We start from the raw sequence: 18357 nt of genomic DNA, 5'->3' as shown, positions 1-18357 counted from the left end.
GATGTGTAATAGATTAAAGATCAAAAATGTTAATTAAGAAATGGTCTTTTCTAATAAGATGCCTTCAAGGGCACGGTACCAAAAATGAGGCAATATCTCATTTTGGCAACAGTGCTGGGGTTGTAATGAAGCTGGAGCACAGGGGTAAGGGGAGAAGGAAGGGACGCCTCCTGTTCAAGGCATCTCCTTCAGAGGGGGTAAATCAATTAGCAATAAAAATGTAAACATATAAGTCAGAATGATATTACTCTGAATGCTACTGAACAATGTATGGATTTAGACGTACACATTTTAGCTTGGTGTTTCCTTGAGGGTAAGTTGGCAGTTTGTGACTGATAAAGGACTCCTTCGTCTTAGTGGTATTTAAGCAGCAGCATGGTAATTTGGCTGAAAATAATGACTCTTGTTGGAAGCTTTGATGCATTTGAAGTGAATCCGTGCAATATATTTTTTTCCTGACGTGATTTTCTAGATATGGGAGGTTCAGCACCTTTGTTATTGTGTTGAAACTTGTAGGTGCTATGTTTGGGGAAAGGCTTATTTCTCTTCAGAAAAAGGAAGAGCCATAACTCTGAGCTCTCATATTCCAGGCTACTACAGCAGGGAGAAGTTTATGTTTTACAAATAAACTGATATGCAAGTGTTAATTTTGTGTTTCTAACCCGAAAGGTGCTTTCAAGAGCTGTGAAATTTTATTGCGTCATTATAACTAAAGAAAACGTGGGGTTTTTTAGACTTGAGCATTCTAGTTAGTGACTCTGCTGTTACATTTTCTTAGTAAACTCATCAAAACTCCAAAAGGAAACCTCAGATGTTTAACAGCACTTTTCCTTGTGGTGGGGTGATGGAATTTCACATCCTACTTCAGCCCACACTTTCCCCTCTAAACACCTTAATGCTGAAAGCTGCAGTATTTCTGAAGCGAGTTATTTGCTAGCAGAAAATGGAGGGACCCTGCAGGCAAATTTCTTCCCTATTGGTTGGAAGCTTTCACTTGGAAAAAGAAAACCACTGGCACCGTGAGGCTCTCTGCGTAGCGTGTAGATGTTTTAAGGCTCTGGCTGTTGTTTGAACCAAAGCTAGAGAGAATTTTCAATTTGAGAGAAATATGGTGGGAAGGTACCTGCTGGTTGTGTACCTCTCTGTGCGCGTGGTGTGCTGGGGCTGACCGAAGCAACCTGGCAGAAAAAAGTCCTCTGACGATGGTCTGAAATTTAGATTTGTTATTCCATCTGTGTATATTTAATCTTTATCTGTTGTGTGACTCTTTAGCAGAAAAAAAGCGTCTGGAGGCGATAAGCGAGGGAAAGACAACAGCTCTGTGCTCCCTGCTTACCTGCAGCCCCCAAACGAAGTGGGGAAGCGAGGCACGGCATCCACGTCCTTGAAAGAAGGAGTGATGGTTTTCCCTGGGTCTCATTTAATTGAGAGGGGGGTTTGGAGCCCTTAGAGCTGGGCATGCTGTGGACTTTTGCTTATTGGTATTATTTAGCTTGAGCGGGGGCTATAGGTGATGTAAATTAAATTACACTAAATTCCTGTGCCCCCAGTTTGTCAGATAAGTGAACACGAATGGAGGTAGTGGTTGTTTCCATCTACAGAAGGAAAACTGGATAATTAGTTCTTATCCTGAAATCAGATGTTTTTGCAATCCATAAATGTATAATTTTGGCAGACTAATCAGTTCCACCCTTACTTGATTTCACTTATGGTTTTTGTAAAATAAATGTGTAGCTTGGACTTGAATTAGCCTTCTCCCAAGAAGGGCTATGTCAAGCCATTCTTGCTGACACGTCAAGGAGATACAACTGTAGCAACAGAAAGATCATTGCCTTTTTCCTTTTATGAAGTTCATTTAAAAGTCTCAGTCATCTTGTACTGGGCAATTTTGAAGACAATGTTCTGAATTAAAGTTTTCCTTTCCTAAATTTTGACAATGTTTAAAGAAGACGTCATTCTTCTTTCAGTGACAGTAGGGAAGACTACAATTTTGCATTGCCGATTTAATCAAGTAGGTTATATTTGCAGAAAAATGGTCAGTTTGTAATGCTGTCATTAATTTGTACAGAATGTGTGTCCCATATAGAAACTGATAGAACTTGAACTTAAACTTTGATAGCAGTTCATATTAGGCTCTTTGTGTTTAGCGCACAAATCCAGATGACCGTTTATCCTGTCAAATGAATGGGAAGTATTCTGTATAAAAAGTATTTGGTTTCTCTTCCTTGGTCATATTAAACAAAATACATTTATTGCCAGATTTCCACAGTGACATCCAGGAAGCATATACAAAATCAGCAGGGTTAGCCAGGTATAACTATGAGCAGCATTTGATCTTATGAAAAAAAGGTTATGCAGTAAAAATGTACTTTTTCTGATCAAGGTGAATTTCATGCTGAAATCTTGCACAACTTGGCTAATAGCCAGATTGGTAAAACATTTTCTGGACAGGATGTTGCAGAAATCCACTTCCCCCCCCCCCGCCCCCCTTCATTTTTTCTTTATATGTCATGTATATAGACAGCTGCAGTGTTGAAGACATGAGGAATATCACTTCTGCAAATACTGTTTGCATCTCTGGGTTTGTGTTGTGACAAGCAAGCATAGATACTTCTGTATAACAGAATTAAATTACGTTCCATTTCTCACCCTTAGTTCCAAAGACTGGTGCTTGGTGTTTATGGTGTTTTGTGTGTGAAATTGAAATAAGAATTGGTGTTGCTCTTCCTCCAAAGTGGTTTGTAAAAACTGGTGATTTTTTAGGGCTTCTTTATATGCTGAGGTTGTAAACCCATTGTATTTTAAATGACTTTCTGAGTTGCAAAGAAACACACAGATACACCACAGGTGCTGGAAGCATGGTAGAACCATCAGTGAGCTATTAAATGAGAAAACACATCATAAGAGTTAAGTGACTTTTAGCTTGATACTGTAATGAAATATTTTAAAACCGTATCTGGTTAATAAACATTGTGGCCAGACTGCGTAATTGGCCAAGGATGTAGGAAGTGGAAGTGCTTTAAAAATAGACTCCTAGCTGTGATAGCTGTAAATCGGATGGAAGGGTCCAAAGCAAACCTCTAAACATTATTATTTTTTTTTTTTTTTGTGGCATCAGCCATGGGCTGTGGCCGAGGCATGTGAGTGGTCATGACTGCCAGAGCTGTGGCGTTTGGCTGGTGAAAAAGCTGTTTGGTGGGATGAGGTTCTCAAACATGTGTCTTCCTACTTGTCAGCAAATAAATGCAAATCCAGTAATTTTAGGAAAAAAGTTGAGACTGGGCCCCCACAAAGAAATATGCCTTTTAAAAATGGATAGTTTTGTTATTATTGCTACTTTCTACCTAGTGCAAAGTACATGGGGAATGGGGCTGCTAAAGAGCATATCAACTAAATTAGGATTAATTAGAAGTTCTCCCAAATAGCTGGTGCTTCATCAGCAGCAGAGCAGCACGTAAATAAATCTAATTTCTCTCCAACTAAACTCTTCACGAGCTTAATTACAACAGCAACAGTATCTCCCCCCTTACCCCCCCACCCCCTTTTTCATTAGTGGGAGCAGGTCATTATTAGCTATATCTGGTGTGGGTATCATCAGCAGTCCAGAGCTGCACCTTTCACAGGTGTCCCTTTGAGGCCGAGGAAGAAGTGGAGGAAATTTCAGTGTATCTGGAAGAGCCTAATTAAGGTAGTTCACAAGAAACTTGAGAAGCAGAAAGCACCAAAGGAAAGGAAAAAACCACTGCTATGTTCTGGAGAGACTTTTGTTAATTAAATAAAGTATTTCCACTATTTGGATTATTTGCCATCTTAATTTCTTCCTCTTTGTTACTAATTTGCAATGAAGATCTGTACTTAGGGGTTTATCAGTCCTTTTTTTTTTTTTTTTTTTTTTTTTTGTCATACATCATCATCATAATAGATCTGAGGGCTCTGCCGGTTCCCTGATGCTGCGTCCCACACTGCTGTCTCCTGCTCCGACATTCAAGACCTGCCAAAAGAGAGGAGAGCAGCTGAGGGAGACAAGGCTTTAAAGTCATTTTAGCTTTAACTCTTTTAAATGTCTTTTCACACTTTCTTTACCACATAGGGCTAGAAGGAAGAACGCGGGAAGATGTTAGGAGAAAAAGTGTTATCACTGCTAAAAGGATCTCCGTGCTGGAGGACTAGTACAGCTCTGCTTATTCCAGGGATAAATAGTTGAAAACCTCTAGCCAGAAATTAGTTAATGCAGGGAAAGTACAAACCTGGGTGCAGGAGTGCTCTGCTGAGGGCTTATTCAGAGGGATTAATTTACTTCATTCAGTGCTTGATTCACTGTCCTCCGTGATTTTTTTTTTGTTACTTTTTTTTAGATGTCTAATTCTATTGAGTCCAGTGCATTCCTTATTACGCAGTGTCACGTTTCAGCCAATCCTAAATTAATAAATGAGCAGCAGCAGAATAGCATGGAGCACAATTCTAACAGCATGAGCTGCACAGAAGTATATTTCACTTAGCTCCAATTTAAATACTCTGCTTTGCTCGATTTAATTATGTGAAATTACTGAATTAATGGCTTTGTCAAGTGAAACGTGTAGGACTTCAGAGTTTGGTATTAAGGAAAGAAATTAGAAAAAAAATTTGAGGTACATTAATTTTTGCATGTGGGCTCATTTTAGGCACAAACCGAAATTTAAGTGAACCCAGAGCCCAAAATCATATCATGTTTTAAACCCAGGGAAGAGAGAATGAGCAGAAAGTGGCAGGAAACTTTGAGTTCTTCTGCTAATTTGGTTTCCTTGTTGGTTTGTATTAATCTCCTTTGTGTATCTGCTGGGCAGGAGAGGTGTGTGTTTGTGCAGCAGGGGCTGGCCACGGTCATGCAGAAGGTAATATTTTTTGCAGAATCTGATGCTTCTCTAATAGCTTGGCCACCTGTTAAATACCCTTTCCCACGCTGCATAATATGACTTTGTTCTCTCTTTTCTGGTTGAGAATTTAGTTAAATCAGTTGCCTTTTTTCACATTCATTGACTGAATTACCTGCACCAAGACATCGTGGCCAACCTGGTGCTGGCTGTGCAGAGATGCACATGCATAATGAGACCTGAGGGTAACATTTCTGAAAGCTTGTAAGCCCTACTCTTCTGAAGCCATTTAGACATGTAGGTGCCTAACTCTCATTAATTTCCAATTTCATGGGCTTTTGCTACAGTCCATTGCCACTCAGTGGGTATTCGGCTCCTAAATCACTTGAGCTGCCTACAGATGTCCCTCCCAGCTCCAACTGGAGCAGGGTAAGGTACTGTTTCCCCATTTCTGCTCACTTTTCAGGCAGTGTCCAGCTTGGAGGGCTCCAGTGTAGCAGAGGTATGAGCTTCTGCCAGCAGTAACTGATAGAAGTAAGACTTTTGGGAAAATTTGGCTTTTTCCTTAGGCACATCTGAAGAACATTTTTTTCCCCAAGTAAATCAGATTTGTAGAGAGCTTTTTTCCTCCAAGATGATGTTTTGTATTTGATCAGACCCTAAACCCCACGACTAGGTTATGGTCCAAGTCCAACCCTCTATACCCTGGGTCTAAAAAGTTTTACCCAAGAAGCTAACTCCACGAGCCTGGCCCCACAGAAACCTCTCAGGTCTTTAATCAGAGTTTTGAAGACTTCCAGGCACAGTTATCACAGAAGCAGGTCCCTTCCATGCTCTTTTAGCGGCCCGTTTGTCACTCCCACTGGAAAATGATCCAGGCAGGTTCTGAACAAACCAAGACCCATGGGGAGGTCAGTTAAATAATTATTGCTTTCTCCAGTTTGTCTATTTTTCTTCCTGCCCTGATACGTTTTCCCCTCTTGTTCCATCTTTTCCCTCTGTATTGATTCCACTTCTTGGTTCCTGATGGTCTGCAGAGTGCTTTGGGTCTCTCCCTCTCAGTTCTAATGTTTTGGGTTTTTTTCTAGATATAAAAAGATGAATGCAAATGCTGCTTCTACAACCCTATAGGTTTGGGTCATGGAAGATGTTCCACTTAAGCATAGTTTTTAAAAAATCCACATTCTAAGCATGCAAAAGTGCATTTTGAACAGAAATATATTCAGGGATGTAAAAGGGTATTTTGTACTGAGGCTTTGTTCTGCTTTGCTGTTACATCTTGCTCCCATGTGCATGCACTGCGGGCTGTTAAACACGGAGGACAGGAATCTTCCAGGGGCCAGAAGTTACCTGCAGAAAGGACAATTCAAAGGCCTAGACCTTACAGAGGAACAATAAAGGAATCTGCATTTTGAATTACACAAAAGGGAAATTGAAGGGGGCACACTGAAATACATAGTCACATTTGTCACGTACAGTAAATTACATCATCTGTAATTTTTCTCTCTTTAAAAATCAACAGGTTTATTTTAATAAAGAGTGCCAGCAGCTGCCATTCTGAGCAGAACCAGTCAATACCTTATTTTTGCATTTGATATGCAGCTGCAATAACAAGCCACGTGTGAATTTTACTAAGCCTTCTGAATTTTCTGTCTGTTCAAGGAGCTATAGATTTAAGTTTTACAGATATCTGGCTTTACCTTAAAGTAAAAAAAAAAAACAAAAAACAAAAAACCAAAACCAACAACAAAAAAACACCACAAACTCGTTCACACAGTTTCCTTAAAAGAAAAAAAAAATCTTTAGTCATGCCTATGAATTAAAATGTGATTAAGATGTCCTGTGTTAGGTGTGAGTGGGATTCCATGGAACTGCTGGAAACGGGACGCTTGTATTCAGCAGAGACTTGAAAACTAATAAGTTGATCATTATTAAAATATTCATATACCTAAATAAGAGTGCCATTTTTGTGCTGAAAATTTACATGGATTTCATTAGGTTATGATCGTCAGTATTATTTAACAGTTGCATGTCAAAGAGTGAAAGTATGTTTTTATGAAGTAGTGCACTTAACTTTGAAGTTAATACTTGCTGCATACTAATTTCCTTGTGCATATAAATAAATTTTAGATCAGTTTTGATTTTAACCTCATTATTGGGACTGAAGGTGGCAGTTGCTCCTATTCAGATGCACCTCAGGAATCTGGAAGTGGACAACAACATGTTATTTCCAGAGGCAGATATCTGTTGCCCAACTGTTACGTGTCTTGAGTAAGTGGATGAGAGTTTCCCACAGATGATAGCAGAGAAGTTTTGGATAGATGTGTGCAAACACACGATTTGAATGCTGCGGAGCATTCAAATCTATAAAGCAAATTGCTCTTTGACATTGGAAAAGAAGTGTGAGGTGTTGATACTGTGAAAACATGGTGGTAACTTGCCTGCACTTGGATGTTGAACATCCCTGATAGCAAGTGGAGCAGAAATGAGCCATGGTAGAAAACAAGATGTCCCTTCTAGGACTGTGACTTTCTGCTTTGCTACAGGCTGTGCATTGCGAGTCAGATGCACACTGGAGAGGCATCTTCCTCCTCTGCTCTGCCATCTGCTAAGGAACATCTGGGCCCTGCTGCTGCCACAGCCCACTGTAGCCCACCGAAACTCCCCCCCCTCCCAGTTTTGAGCCTGTCCTTTCCAAGGAGGAGAGCCCAGTGTACAAGAGGGATGCTCTCCTCGCAGCCCTGCTGGGGTGATGGGCTGTCTGCTCCCCAGCCCCAGTGGGCAGAGGGGTGGGAGGGCACGCTGGGGGGACCCAGATCAGTAATGGGGCAGTGTCCTGCAGTCAGACACTGTTTCAGTACCGAACGCTTGGCATGCTCTGGACTGCTCCACTCTGCCTTTCATTGCATTCCCTAACATTCACTTGCAATGCTTTTTGTGGTGGGGAAGTGTTTACATCTCATATTTATACCATTAAACCGGTTGCCAAAAACTGAAGAGCTGATAAACACTATGTGCTGTTAACACTATAAAGTACAATCCCACTGCTACTTGCATGCAAATAAATAATAATAACTTAGCTCTTTGTCTACTTTTCGGTGTATAAATGCATTTGTCACATAACATAGTAACATCTAAATCATTTTAGTAAAAGCACTAGAAAGGCTGAAACATTACCTGCAGGTACGATTAAGATGAAATTTTACTGTTTGGTAGTGGTTTTTTTATTTCCTTATCTGTTTTTTTTTTTTTTTTAAAAAAAAACTTTTAAAGTGATGTGATGCTTAATCACTATAGCTGGAATTCACTTTGTTGTTGTTCATAATTTCACTGAGTTATTTTGCCTTCCTAAAGACTAAAAGATTAGCCTACGGGCTAAAAGTTACTGTGAAATATTCATTAAATCTTTCTTGTAGCTCTTTCGGACACAGACTTACCCTTTTAATGTGCCTGGTCACTTTTGAGGCCACTGTTTTTGTTATTACCCATAAATCATTAGCAAGTATTTTTAGTGTCATCAGTGAAAGGTTAATAGAAGCCCATAATTTTCAGATATATCTTTTTGATTAGCTGTTCAGAAATTTCCTTAAAAAGGGGGTGTAAATTGTTCCACACCGAAAACTGGAGACTGTGTCCAACCTGCGCATAAATTGAAATTGTCTTTCTAATAGACTCTTTGGAAGGTGTGGGGTTGCCTTCAAGGTAATGATTTAAACATAAACTGACCCTTGATGAGGGAGCTGGAGTTTCAGTTTAATGCGTTTCTGCAGTTTTCCTTCGCCTTCAGTGCCTTCAAGTTCCTCACAAATAATTCCTTCATAACAAGTGCCTTTTCAGAAGATGTATGCTGCTGACAGTTAATATAAAATTATTGCCCCTGAATGCATTTTTGTAATTACTTCCCAGAGAACTGTCTTTGTGTTAGAAGACATTTCACACTTTAGTAACATAAGTGTTTGGGGAGAACATGGGTAATAATTACAAGCAGTCTTTCAGTGAAAATAAACCTAAAAATTATAAAAAAAGCTAATGTTAAAGTTGGTTAGAGACAGTGAGGAATTTATTTAGCACGTTATGCCTGTCTGTATATTTTCCAAGTTTAATAACCCTTCAGTAACTAAACTTAAAAAAAAGCAATAAAGAACAGAGAAACTGCTTTCTAATTTTTAAGCAATAATGAAACTAAAACCTGATTAAAAGTGACATGCTACTAGAGGCAGAATAAAGAAACTTAATCTGAATGCTCCTATAGGAGATTTCTGCTATAATGGAAAATGAAATGGCTCACAGTTTGATCAATAAAAAAATTAGCAGCATTTCATAAAAGTTTTCTCTAGCATGTTGACTAAAGGATACTACGGAAGTCTTGAAATCCAAGAAAACGGGTTGTAGGGTGAGTTGGTGTATGAGTGTGATGTAAAAAATTATAGATTGAGCAAAGCTGGTGGGTTTCAGGTCAGATGCTAGATGTAGTTAACACTGGTTTAGAGAACGTGGGGCCAGGGCTGCCCATGTAAACATACATACGTTCTGGTGGTAACTATGCATGTACCAGCAGCGAGGCTGGATTTACACTGGGGCAGAACAACACAGGGTAAAGTCTTGGTTTTGCTGGAGAAAACAGGGCAATTAAACCATACATACATACATACATACATACATACATACATACATACATATATATATATATATATATATATATAAAAATAGATGTATGGAGATAACCATATATAGATATAGGTGGGCTCAGGTGAATGCAAGGCACTGTAAGGCAAGAAGTTACATGCATTATCCCTTCTGTGTGTGATGTCTGTGACTGTGCTACAGCAAAGGAAGGTGAAACAAGCTGCCAGTCCTCTGCGGCGTGTTCCTGCCAGCTCTTCCCATGCCTTTAAACTCAAGGTAGACACTTAAGGTTTTATTAAACATTGTAGCTGCTAATTTAAGAAAATTGTATCCTGTCAGTGAAGTAAGAGGAACGTTTTCCTTGTGAAATGTTGGTGTAAGTTAATAGAAGGATGCTGAGAGGAGGATGCTGGGGGGTGTGCAGGGCTGTCATTAACAATTCCGTGAGCTGTGCAATGCCGGTGGAAGCAGGCAGCGGCGGTGCAGGCACCGGCAGCAGTTTGCTAGTTATTACTGGGCACGTAGATGGGAACCCCTTTCTCTTAAAGCATGTGTACAGGCAGATGTAGAAGGAGGCACAATACCCTACCAAAAGAGTTTTTCTTTGCTGAGTTAAAGAACGTTGAGGACTGTCCACCTGCTTAGAAATTAATACAATTTCATACATACTGGCGTGTAATAAGACTATGTTGTGAAATGTTATAATGTGTGCTTCCTAAAGTCTCTGACTTTTGTATGTTTTATTGTTAACACATTTCACAGAGAACTGTATTATTGGTATAATCTGTGTTTTTACATTGTGGATTATTATCCAGAGAGATACCCAGCACTGAGCACTCTCCCTCTTCCCTTGTCTTTCCAAAAGAAGCTCTCGTAGCCACCATTGCCGCTTGTCGGTGGAGTCTGCTGTCAGAGTCAGACAAATGACAGCTTGGAGAGGCTGCAGCGGCCATAGCCCTAGGAGGGCATGAGGAGGTAACAATATACAATTTTCATGGTTCGAGGGTAGCCTTATCCTACTGTTCTTCATTACAGTACTGCAGTGAGATCAATTTTATTAAGTTGTAAGTCTTAGGAGGCCAACACCATTAACTACATGCTGGATCAAATAATTTTTTTGGTATTATGATTGTTTTTTCCTCTTGTCGACGGAAGGCAGGATCTGATGCATGGGTCTCTTCAGCCTGCGAGGAGCATTACATGGTGATTGAGCTTCGGCAGGATTGTATGGCTGTCTGCACTTTGCTCACTCTGCTCTGTCATATAGCTATCCCATGCAATTTGACATTGCATGAATATACTGTGGTGTTTCATGCATTATCCTTTCTGGCTCTTTGTTTTCCAGCCAGGCACTTTTTTTTTTTTTTTTTTTTTTACCCCATGTGGTTTGACGCTGTGCGAAAGACCTATGCTGCACTGCATGATAGGGCACCAAACCTGCTTGCTTTTGATGTGTGTAGCAACGATTCAATGTGTGGAATGAACTGCCTTTGATACCTGGTCCTGGTCCTACGGCTGGGGTGCAATCTACATGCTCTGACCTGGTTTGCTTGGCTGGAGCAGGTTTTTGGCTGCTGTGGTGTAGTTACGGTGGTTACAGTGGCTCACGTTAGGGCCTTGGTCCACTGAGAGGTAGCACATACACACCTGCGTTCAAGATGCAAGTGTTTAAAAAAGGCATTTTTCTGAAATGTTGACAAGCCACAGAGTAGGGAGAAGCCAAGACTTTTCCTCCTGTGGGAAGATTCAGCTGAGGTTGTTTCTGTTTTAGTTACTGAAACACTAGTGGCTTTTTTGCCTCTGTTCATTCTTCTTTGACCACAAGTGACAGAGAACTTTGGACCCTCTTGCTGTATGACAGTGCTAGAGACAACGCTAAAATGTAAAAAACCACATAAAACTAGAGACCTCCCCCGTGCTGATTTGGCATTTGACACCGAGCAAAATGTTTACTAACTGAACGTTTAGATTAGCCTTTTCCTTTAAGTCATTTGTTTCTTTTGTTCTCACTTCCTAATTATAGATTAAATTTCCTTTCCTTTTGTCTTGCCGGGGAGCTGAGCGGCAGCCCTGCAGCCACAGGGCAGGAAGGCTGCACCTCTGGGCGGGTGAGTCCCAGGAGGTATGTCATTGTGTGCCAGCACCTACTATTCCTCCAGCAATTAGCTTTTATTTCTTTAGTGCCATTTACTTTTATCACTTGTCATGCATCTCTGGAAAATGTCTAAGAATTATTGTAACCCTTTGTGAGACCTTCGGTTGTTCTTTCGTTGGACCAAGGCAGAGGAACGAAGAGATGCCTCTTTTCCCCTCTTCATTTTATCTTTTGCCTTCCAGCTCTCAGACCTTGGCAGTGTGCGCGCGTGTGTGTGTACGTGCTTAGGTAATGATTTGCACAGCATAACTTTGGGCACTCTGTAGATTGCAGTTGCAGCTCTGCACAGCAAACTTGCTGTGATAGGAAGAGCTGTCTAATACTAAATCCGTGTATGCCTACTTTAAAGAAACAACTGATGGAAGCCCCGTAACTAGAGGTATTTAAAGCCAGACACGACCCTGCACTAAACAGTATGTTCCACAGAACAATCCTAGATTTAAAATAAATCCCAGCTTTAAAAAGTCCTCAGGCTTTAAAAAAAGAAATGTAAAGAAAAGCCCCAGAAAATGTACTGGCAGAAAGACAGAAAGGCTTGCCTGCCCTGTATTGTACTGGTAAGTTAAAAAGTTTAAACTGTCCGTATTTGATTCCACAGCTGAAAAAATAAGCTAAGAGATTTGTTCCTTTTTTTAATTTCTCCGGCCCGCGTGTTTCATGGTGTTACCCGTTTCCACGTGTCTCAGCGGAAACTGTAGGTAGGCATCAGCATTGCTTCCAGCGTGCCTCTGACACTGTTTTCAGTCCTGCGTGGCTAACTGAAGTCCCCGAAGCCGCTTGCTGCCACTGTAGCTGGGCTGGCACTGTGGTGCATGGCCGAGGCTCTGCCGCGCTCAGCTCCAAGCAAAACCCCAGCCTGCCGGTGGTGCCTTGTATCCCAGGCTGACTGAAGCGAGTGGAAATTCGCTCTTGACTTCAGTGAAGCTCGAGTTGAACATGGTACATGTAATCTGTTTTCAAATATTTGGCTTTAGGAGTGCGTTGTTCCTGTAACAGAGCTGTTTTGAACACAGCTCAGAAGGCATTTCTCCTGACTGCAACTTTCAAGCTGGGCCTTTGGGAATTCGCTTTTCCAGCTTTGCCAAGTTTGCCACATTCCTTGGACCACCAGGTCAGGCAGGAGCACTCCCAGTTCTTGCTATGTCCCCTTTGAAATAGTAGCTTTCTAGAGCATAAGCTGGCTTTTACAGAAAAACCAAGAGTCATTATCAACATTAACTTTAGTGGCAATTAGAATAACATATTCTTGACTGTTGGCCAGATTGTTTAGGTCATAGGGTAAAATATTCTTCTTGTGTAAAGCCCTGCAGGCCTTCCACTGTGCTACGGGGCGGGGGGGGGGGGGGGGGGGGGGAAGCATGAGCAGAGGGGGAAGGAAAAAAAGAAAAGAAAACCAGAACAGAAAACCCCCCTAACTCCATTTCCTGACATTTTGGGTAGAGTGAGGTGCACTTTCAAGGCTGACCCCTCAAATTGTATCCTGTCTTACTCATAAAAGACAATTGTTCAAGCCATCGTTAGAGATGGCAAGTTGTGAGATTCAGGGGCATTCCCCCCCCCCTCCCCCCCCCCAGCAATTAATTAGCAATCATTTATCTTAAACCACAGTGCCAGCAGCTCCCTTCTCTCGGCATTTGCCCATAGCCTTGTGCTGTGCACAGACGTCCCAGTGGCGGGTGGGAGCTGTGTGCCCATGGTGCTGTGCTGCCTTCAGAGAGGCACAAATTCCTCGCAGGTCAGTAACTGATTATTCTAGTGGCTTTTTTGGTGTGTGCGTGGTTTTGTTTGTTTGTTTGTTTGTTTTTGTTTTTGTTTGGTCTTTGGCGGTTTTTTTGAGGTTTTTTTCAGTCTAGATAGAAACTACTTAGTATTGAATTAAGTTCACTAAAATCCAAGGCTATCTTAAAAATGTGTTGGGAAGTACACATATCTATGTTTGTTGCTACAAGGTAGCAACTGATCTTTGGAGACTTCAGAAGGTGCCGTTGGCTCTGGCCCCCAAGAAGCCCCTTTGTGTGATAGTGCATGGACATGTCCCCTCAGAGCCAGGCCCAGCCCCCAAGTCACCCCTGCTCCTGGTGCCAGCAGTACCTTGGCCTCCCGTGGTGACCCCAAACCTTTGGGCAGTGTGCTTGTGCCCACACGCACCCATCCCGCCTGGCTGCGCTGGGGTGGGGTGCTCCTGCAGTTCTTGCTAGCAGGAAAATTGCAGGTTAAATTCGTGAACTACAACAGCAGAACTCCTCAGAAACGAGTTCCTGAGGAATGCTCATGGCCTGCTGTCCTCATCAAGGAAACTGAGCTCACCACAGGAGCAGCTGGGCTGCGTTTGAAGCTTTTCCTTGCTGGATGGACCACCCATTCCCATCACCGCCCTGGTGCTCGCTGGCTGTTTCGCTCCCCCGGGCAAGGAGCTAGCATCTCCCTGGGGCTGCCCGCACCCTGCACACCCCACTGGCAGCTTGTGGTCAGAATAGTGGAGATGAAGGTCAAAAAAAACATGAAACAGCCCAGATTTTTCTCAGTGGTGTTTGGTTTCTACAAGGCAAGCACCAAGCATGCAGCTCAGCAGAGGAATCTGAAGATTGTGTTATTCAAAGGACAGTAACACTGAGGTGTGGCAGACGTACAATTCCTTCAAATTGCTGAAAACAGGAAAAAAATTCTCATCTTAAAGCAATGTTGCATTTGCTAAATAATTTATGCAAGATTCACTGTTGTGTTATTTGACATAAAACTCTGTCAAGCGATGACACTTTTGAAAAGTTGCCTAGAGGATCAGATTTCCCATTCAACAGGGAATTAAAAAATGTTTCTGGAATTTTGCTTTGCAGTCGGGAATCTATTTTCTTATCTCACATTGTACAATTTATTTTTCCTAAAGCAGTGTGTTAAATTATTTGTTATTATTGGACTCAGTCAAACAGCTTTATCCCTGGTGTAGTCACAAAGTGTTGGAGTAAACCCAAGGATGAATCTGTCACAGTGTACTCACCAGATCAGCTGGTCTTTAGGTTAACTGTCAAAAGACAAAGTTTCTGCTAAAAGTATTAGTGAAGGTCCCTTAAATCTTCCCAAAGTTGCCTAAAAACTTTCTTCTTCAGGTTGTGGCAAAGTCAGTTCAGAAGTGCTTCCCTGAGGTCTTTGTCGGCAGGCAGCGTGGAAGCAGGTGGCAGTTCTTTGGGTTAGATTTATATACTTGGACTACTTTTATAGGTTTCTGTCTTATAAAACTGGAGAGTTGACATTGTGATTTATTAACTATCAAGTCTGCAGGACATACAGGCTTTAAAAAGATTGAATGAGCTAAAATGTTTGTGATTGCAGTCTGGGATGAGAGACTGTATAAAGGTGTGCCAAGTAATTATGACAAAATGTAAGCGATAATTTGAATATGTACATTAAATGATGTGTGAAGTAAAGCAAAGCTAGCGTAGCTTTAAATGTGACTTATTATTTGGTGCAGTAGTAGTATAAAGAGAACCAGAATCATGTGGGTTTTTTCATTACGATACATTTTTATTTAAGGAAGAGTCTATAAAGCATGAGGTTCAGTGAACAGCGTTTTATTGAATAAACACAGTACAGATGATGACTTACAATATGGAGAACTTAGTGAGTGATACTTTTTATAACCAAATCCTTAAATTCATTACTGCTGTGTAAGTGGCATATCTGATTTGTTAAGACAAACATTATATCTAGCCCTTAATGGAAATTTTGTAGTAGAAAGGTATATATAATTTAAAAGTAAAAGAAACTGAAAATGTGCGGATCAGTTAATTGCTAAGAGGGATGCTGAGATACACCACAAGAAGGCATTGATTTTTAATATTTCCATTGCAGTTCGAAGGGTACATCACGTTACAAGTGCTTCATGGAAAGCTGCAGAGTGTTTTACGCTGGTTGATTTATGTTATCATGCGCAGTGCAGAACATGGTATAAAATGTGCTCTGGCTGGCTGGTGGTAGCAGAGCCCTACTAACGTGTGTGTCTGAATTGCAGTGCTGGTGGTAGCCAGTTTTCATCTTTAATAAATTTTATATTTCAGCTTTGTTTCATGTTCTCAGCATTGGTTTTCCTCAATCTTTTTGGCACTGATCTAATTTTAGAAGCAATTAATCTCTCTGTTCGCTGGTGCTTCCTTAATGGCTTAAAACCCAAACGCATCCTGAACCACCAAGGTGGCATCTCTCCCTCCTGCTGGGCTGAGAGCAGCTCCTGGGCTTTCAGGGTCAGCTGGTGCATGGCGCAGGAGGATCTCTTCTGCTGGAAGAGCTTGCAGTTCCATCCTACCTTCCTGGATGACTTCTCAAATGTTCCCATCTTACCAACAAGGTGTATTCAAAGTGTGTGAGTGCTTGTGGAGGCAGGTGAAATGGTGCAGGTGTAGCACCTGCAGCTGGATCGCCCATGTTGGTGGGACATGGGTGCAGAAGAGGCACAGGTATCTCCATTTCAGCTGGTCACCAAAGCCTGGTCAGCATGGCCAGCGTGTCTAAAGGATGCTTTCCCCGCTGAGGGGGCAACAGGGACTCAGAAGGGCTTTTTCATTTCTGCTGCCCCTCCAGAGAGCCCAAGTGAGGGTCAGCTGCAGTGTGGCATGGAGCCATTGGGCATGACTGGCTTCAGGCACGTCTAGGTGTCCACCATGGCCAAGGGGGTGTTGTGGTGTGACGAGGACGTGGCTGCAAGCCCATCCCTCATGATGGGCCACTGCGTGTGCTGGGGACTCTGACTGGCTGGCTGCCCCTGCCTCCCACCCCACTGCCAGCAGAATAGCCAGCTGCCCCACGTGTGGAGCTGCCACCTGCACGGCGCCGGGATGCACAGCCTTCCTGCCCCGGCGTGTTCCTGGAGCAGCCAGAGCGCGCAGTCTCCCTGTATACTAATGTGCGTGAAAACTTGTGGGGTTTTTGGCAAAGATGTTTGTGCCAGCCCACGCTTTGGTCACAGATGAAGATAAAAAATATCTAAGACCTGAAGGTCAGATGCAATGCTGTCTGCTCCCAGCTAGGCTGGCACAACGCAAGGGTCATGTGCCCAGCGAAGCGCCTCTCGTTAGTTCAGCGGGACCTCTTACGTCCTGGGCTATACGTGTGCTTTGGGGGTCTTCAGCTGGAGCATTTTTTTCTTGTTACTAATATTGGGGCTTGGAGGCGGTGGGGAAAGGAGAGCACTGAGAATTAAAATTCAGCACATGCCTTTTCTTGCGGGCTGTAATTAATCTTGCCAATTTTTAACGCTTTGAGAATCTGGTTAAGTGATAAAACACTAACAACTTTATATGACAGAGAGTTAGAGGCTCCCGCTATACACCCACCAGAGAAGATTAGGAGAGAGTGTTTGCAGGATTCGCACTAAGCAGCAGAGAATACAGTTGAGAATTGTTGCACCGCATGATATAAAAACCACATTAATATAATGAAAGGTGTCGGGAATAATGTGAGAGCAGCTGTAATTAAATGTATCTTAATAAGTGCAACATCCTTCTTTAAAGCTCTTATTTTTCAGACCTCTCAAACTTAGAGGATGTTCTTGCTGTTGGCAGGTGGCCTGGGAGGAGAGCTGGAGAGCGAAGCGAAGGACAGCCGGGCCCTGGAAGAGAGGAACAGTGTGACGAGCCAGGAAGAGAGAAATGAGGAAGATGAAGACATGGAGGATGAGTCAATTTACACCTGCGATAACTGTCAGCAGGACTTCGATTCACTGGCAGACCTGACTGAACACAGGGCACACAACTGTCCTGGAGGTAATGTTAAACTAGCTTTACAGTTCTGACAGGTGGTTAGCTGGGTAATTGGACATAGCAACAGCTTGAGGCCTCAAGTGAGATTAAAGAATTAATAATGTAATTTTACAGTTAATGTAATTTTATTGTGGTGCCTTGGGTAGCCTTTGTTCACTCCTTTAATAAAATTAAAATAAAAGCAACAGCTTTCCAATTGGAATCTGTCAGTAATTACGTTAGACAAAAATGTTGTAGGGTTTTTTTAATGCTAAAAGTTTCAGGCAGGGTATTTTTCCCTCTCTTTCCAAATATAGGAAGATTTAAAAAGTTAAATGACTGAAGTGTGCAAAACTCCCAGGAAGAAAGGCCTCTGAACCCCATAAAAGAAAATGACGATTTCTGAGATTAAAATTCATAGTGTGAGTTTCATAATCCCACCCTAAAAATACACTGTTCTCCCTAGGTTATTATTGCATTGCCTTTTGAATTTTATGGAAGTGAGGATGGCATCAGCCTACGCTGATCTTGATTTTACTTTCTGTAAAGTAAGAACAAGCTCAGAGCATTGGTGTGAACAATTGCAACGTATCTTGCTTTTACACGGCTGCCTTTGCATGGCCGACAGTAGCAGCAGGTATTCTGCAGAGCACGCTAAGCCGATTTATGGGACTAGTAAAAAGCTTTGCAGATTTTACCAAAGATTAAATAAAATCTTAGGAGGGGGAGCACAGAATATGTTCATATGTATTTAAATCAGAGATTCACATCCTTCACCTTCCTGGAATTGAATACTCTGCCATCGCTTTTTCCTCCGCACTCGTCTGATATATTTTTAGGCAGTTGCTGTTATGGCAGATGGATAGGTTGAGGCTGGCAGAGGGCAGGATGGTTAGTTTCTCCTCTGGTGCAGCAGCATCCCATCCTCTTTCCCCTGAGTGCATATTGCTCTGTGGCCAGTGAATTTTTTTGGTAATTAGTCCATGTTTTCTGCTCT

General features: G+C 42.0%; 1 protein-coding gene across 3 annotated transcripts in view; it reads left to right on the top strand.

The window, feature by feature from the left end:
• ZNF423 (zinc finger protein 423) overlaps nucleotides 1-18357 on the top strand; it is a 234652-nt gene that overhangs the window by 52888 nt on the left and 163407 nt on the right. For all 3 annotated transcript variants that reach the window (XR_005107730.1, XM_037409438.1, XM_037409439.1), the window contains exon 3: nucleotides 17184-17384. Coding sequence is in view for 2 of the 3 variants with exons in the window: in XM_037409438.1 (XP_037265335.1) it covers nucleotides 17184-17384 (201 nt within the window). In the remaining variant the exon portion in view is untranslated. The remainder of the gene's footprint in view (nucleotides 1-17183; nucleotides 17385-18357) is intronic.

The sequence above is a fragment of the Falco rusticolus genome, chromosome 15 (assembly GCF_015220075.1).
Source record: "Falco rusticolus isolate bFalRus1 chromosome 15, bFalRus1.pri, whole genome shotgun sequence".
Taxonomy (NCBI): domain Eukaryota; kingdom Metazoa; phylum Chordata; class Aves; order Falconiformes; family Falconidae; genus Falco; species Falco rusticolus.
Note: the sequence above shows the minus strand (reverse complement) of the source record. Positions and strands in the feature narration are given on the sequence as shown.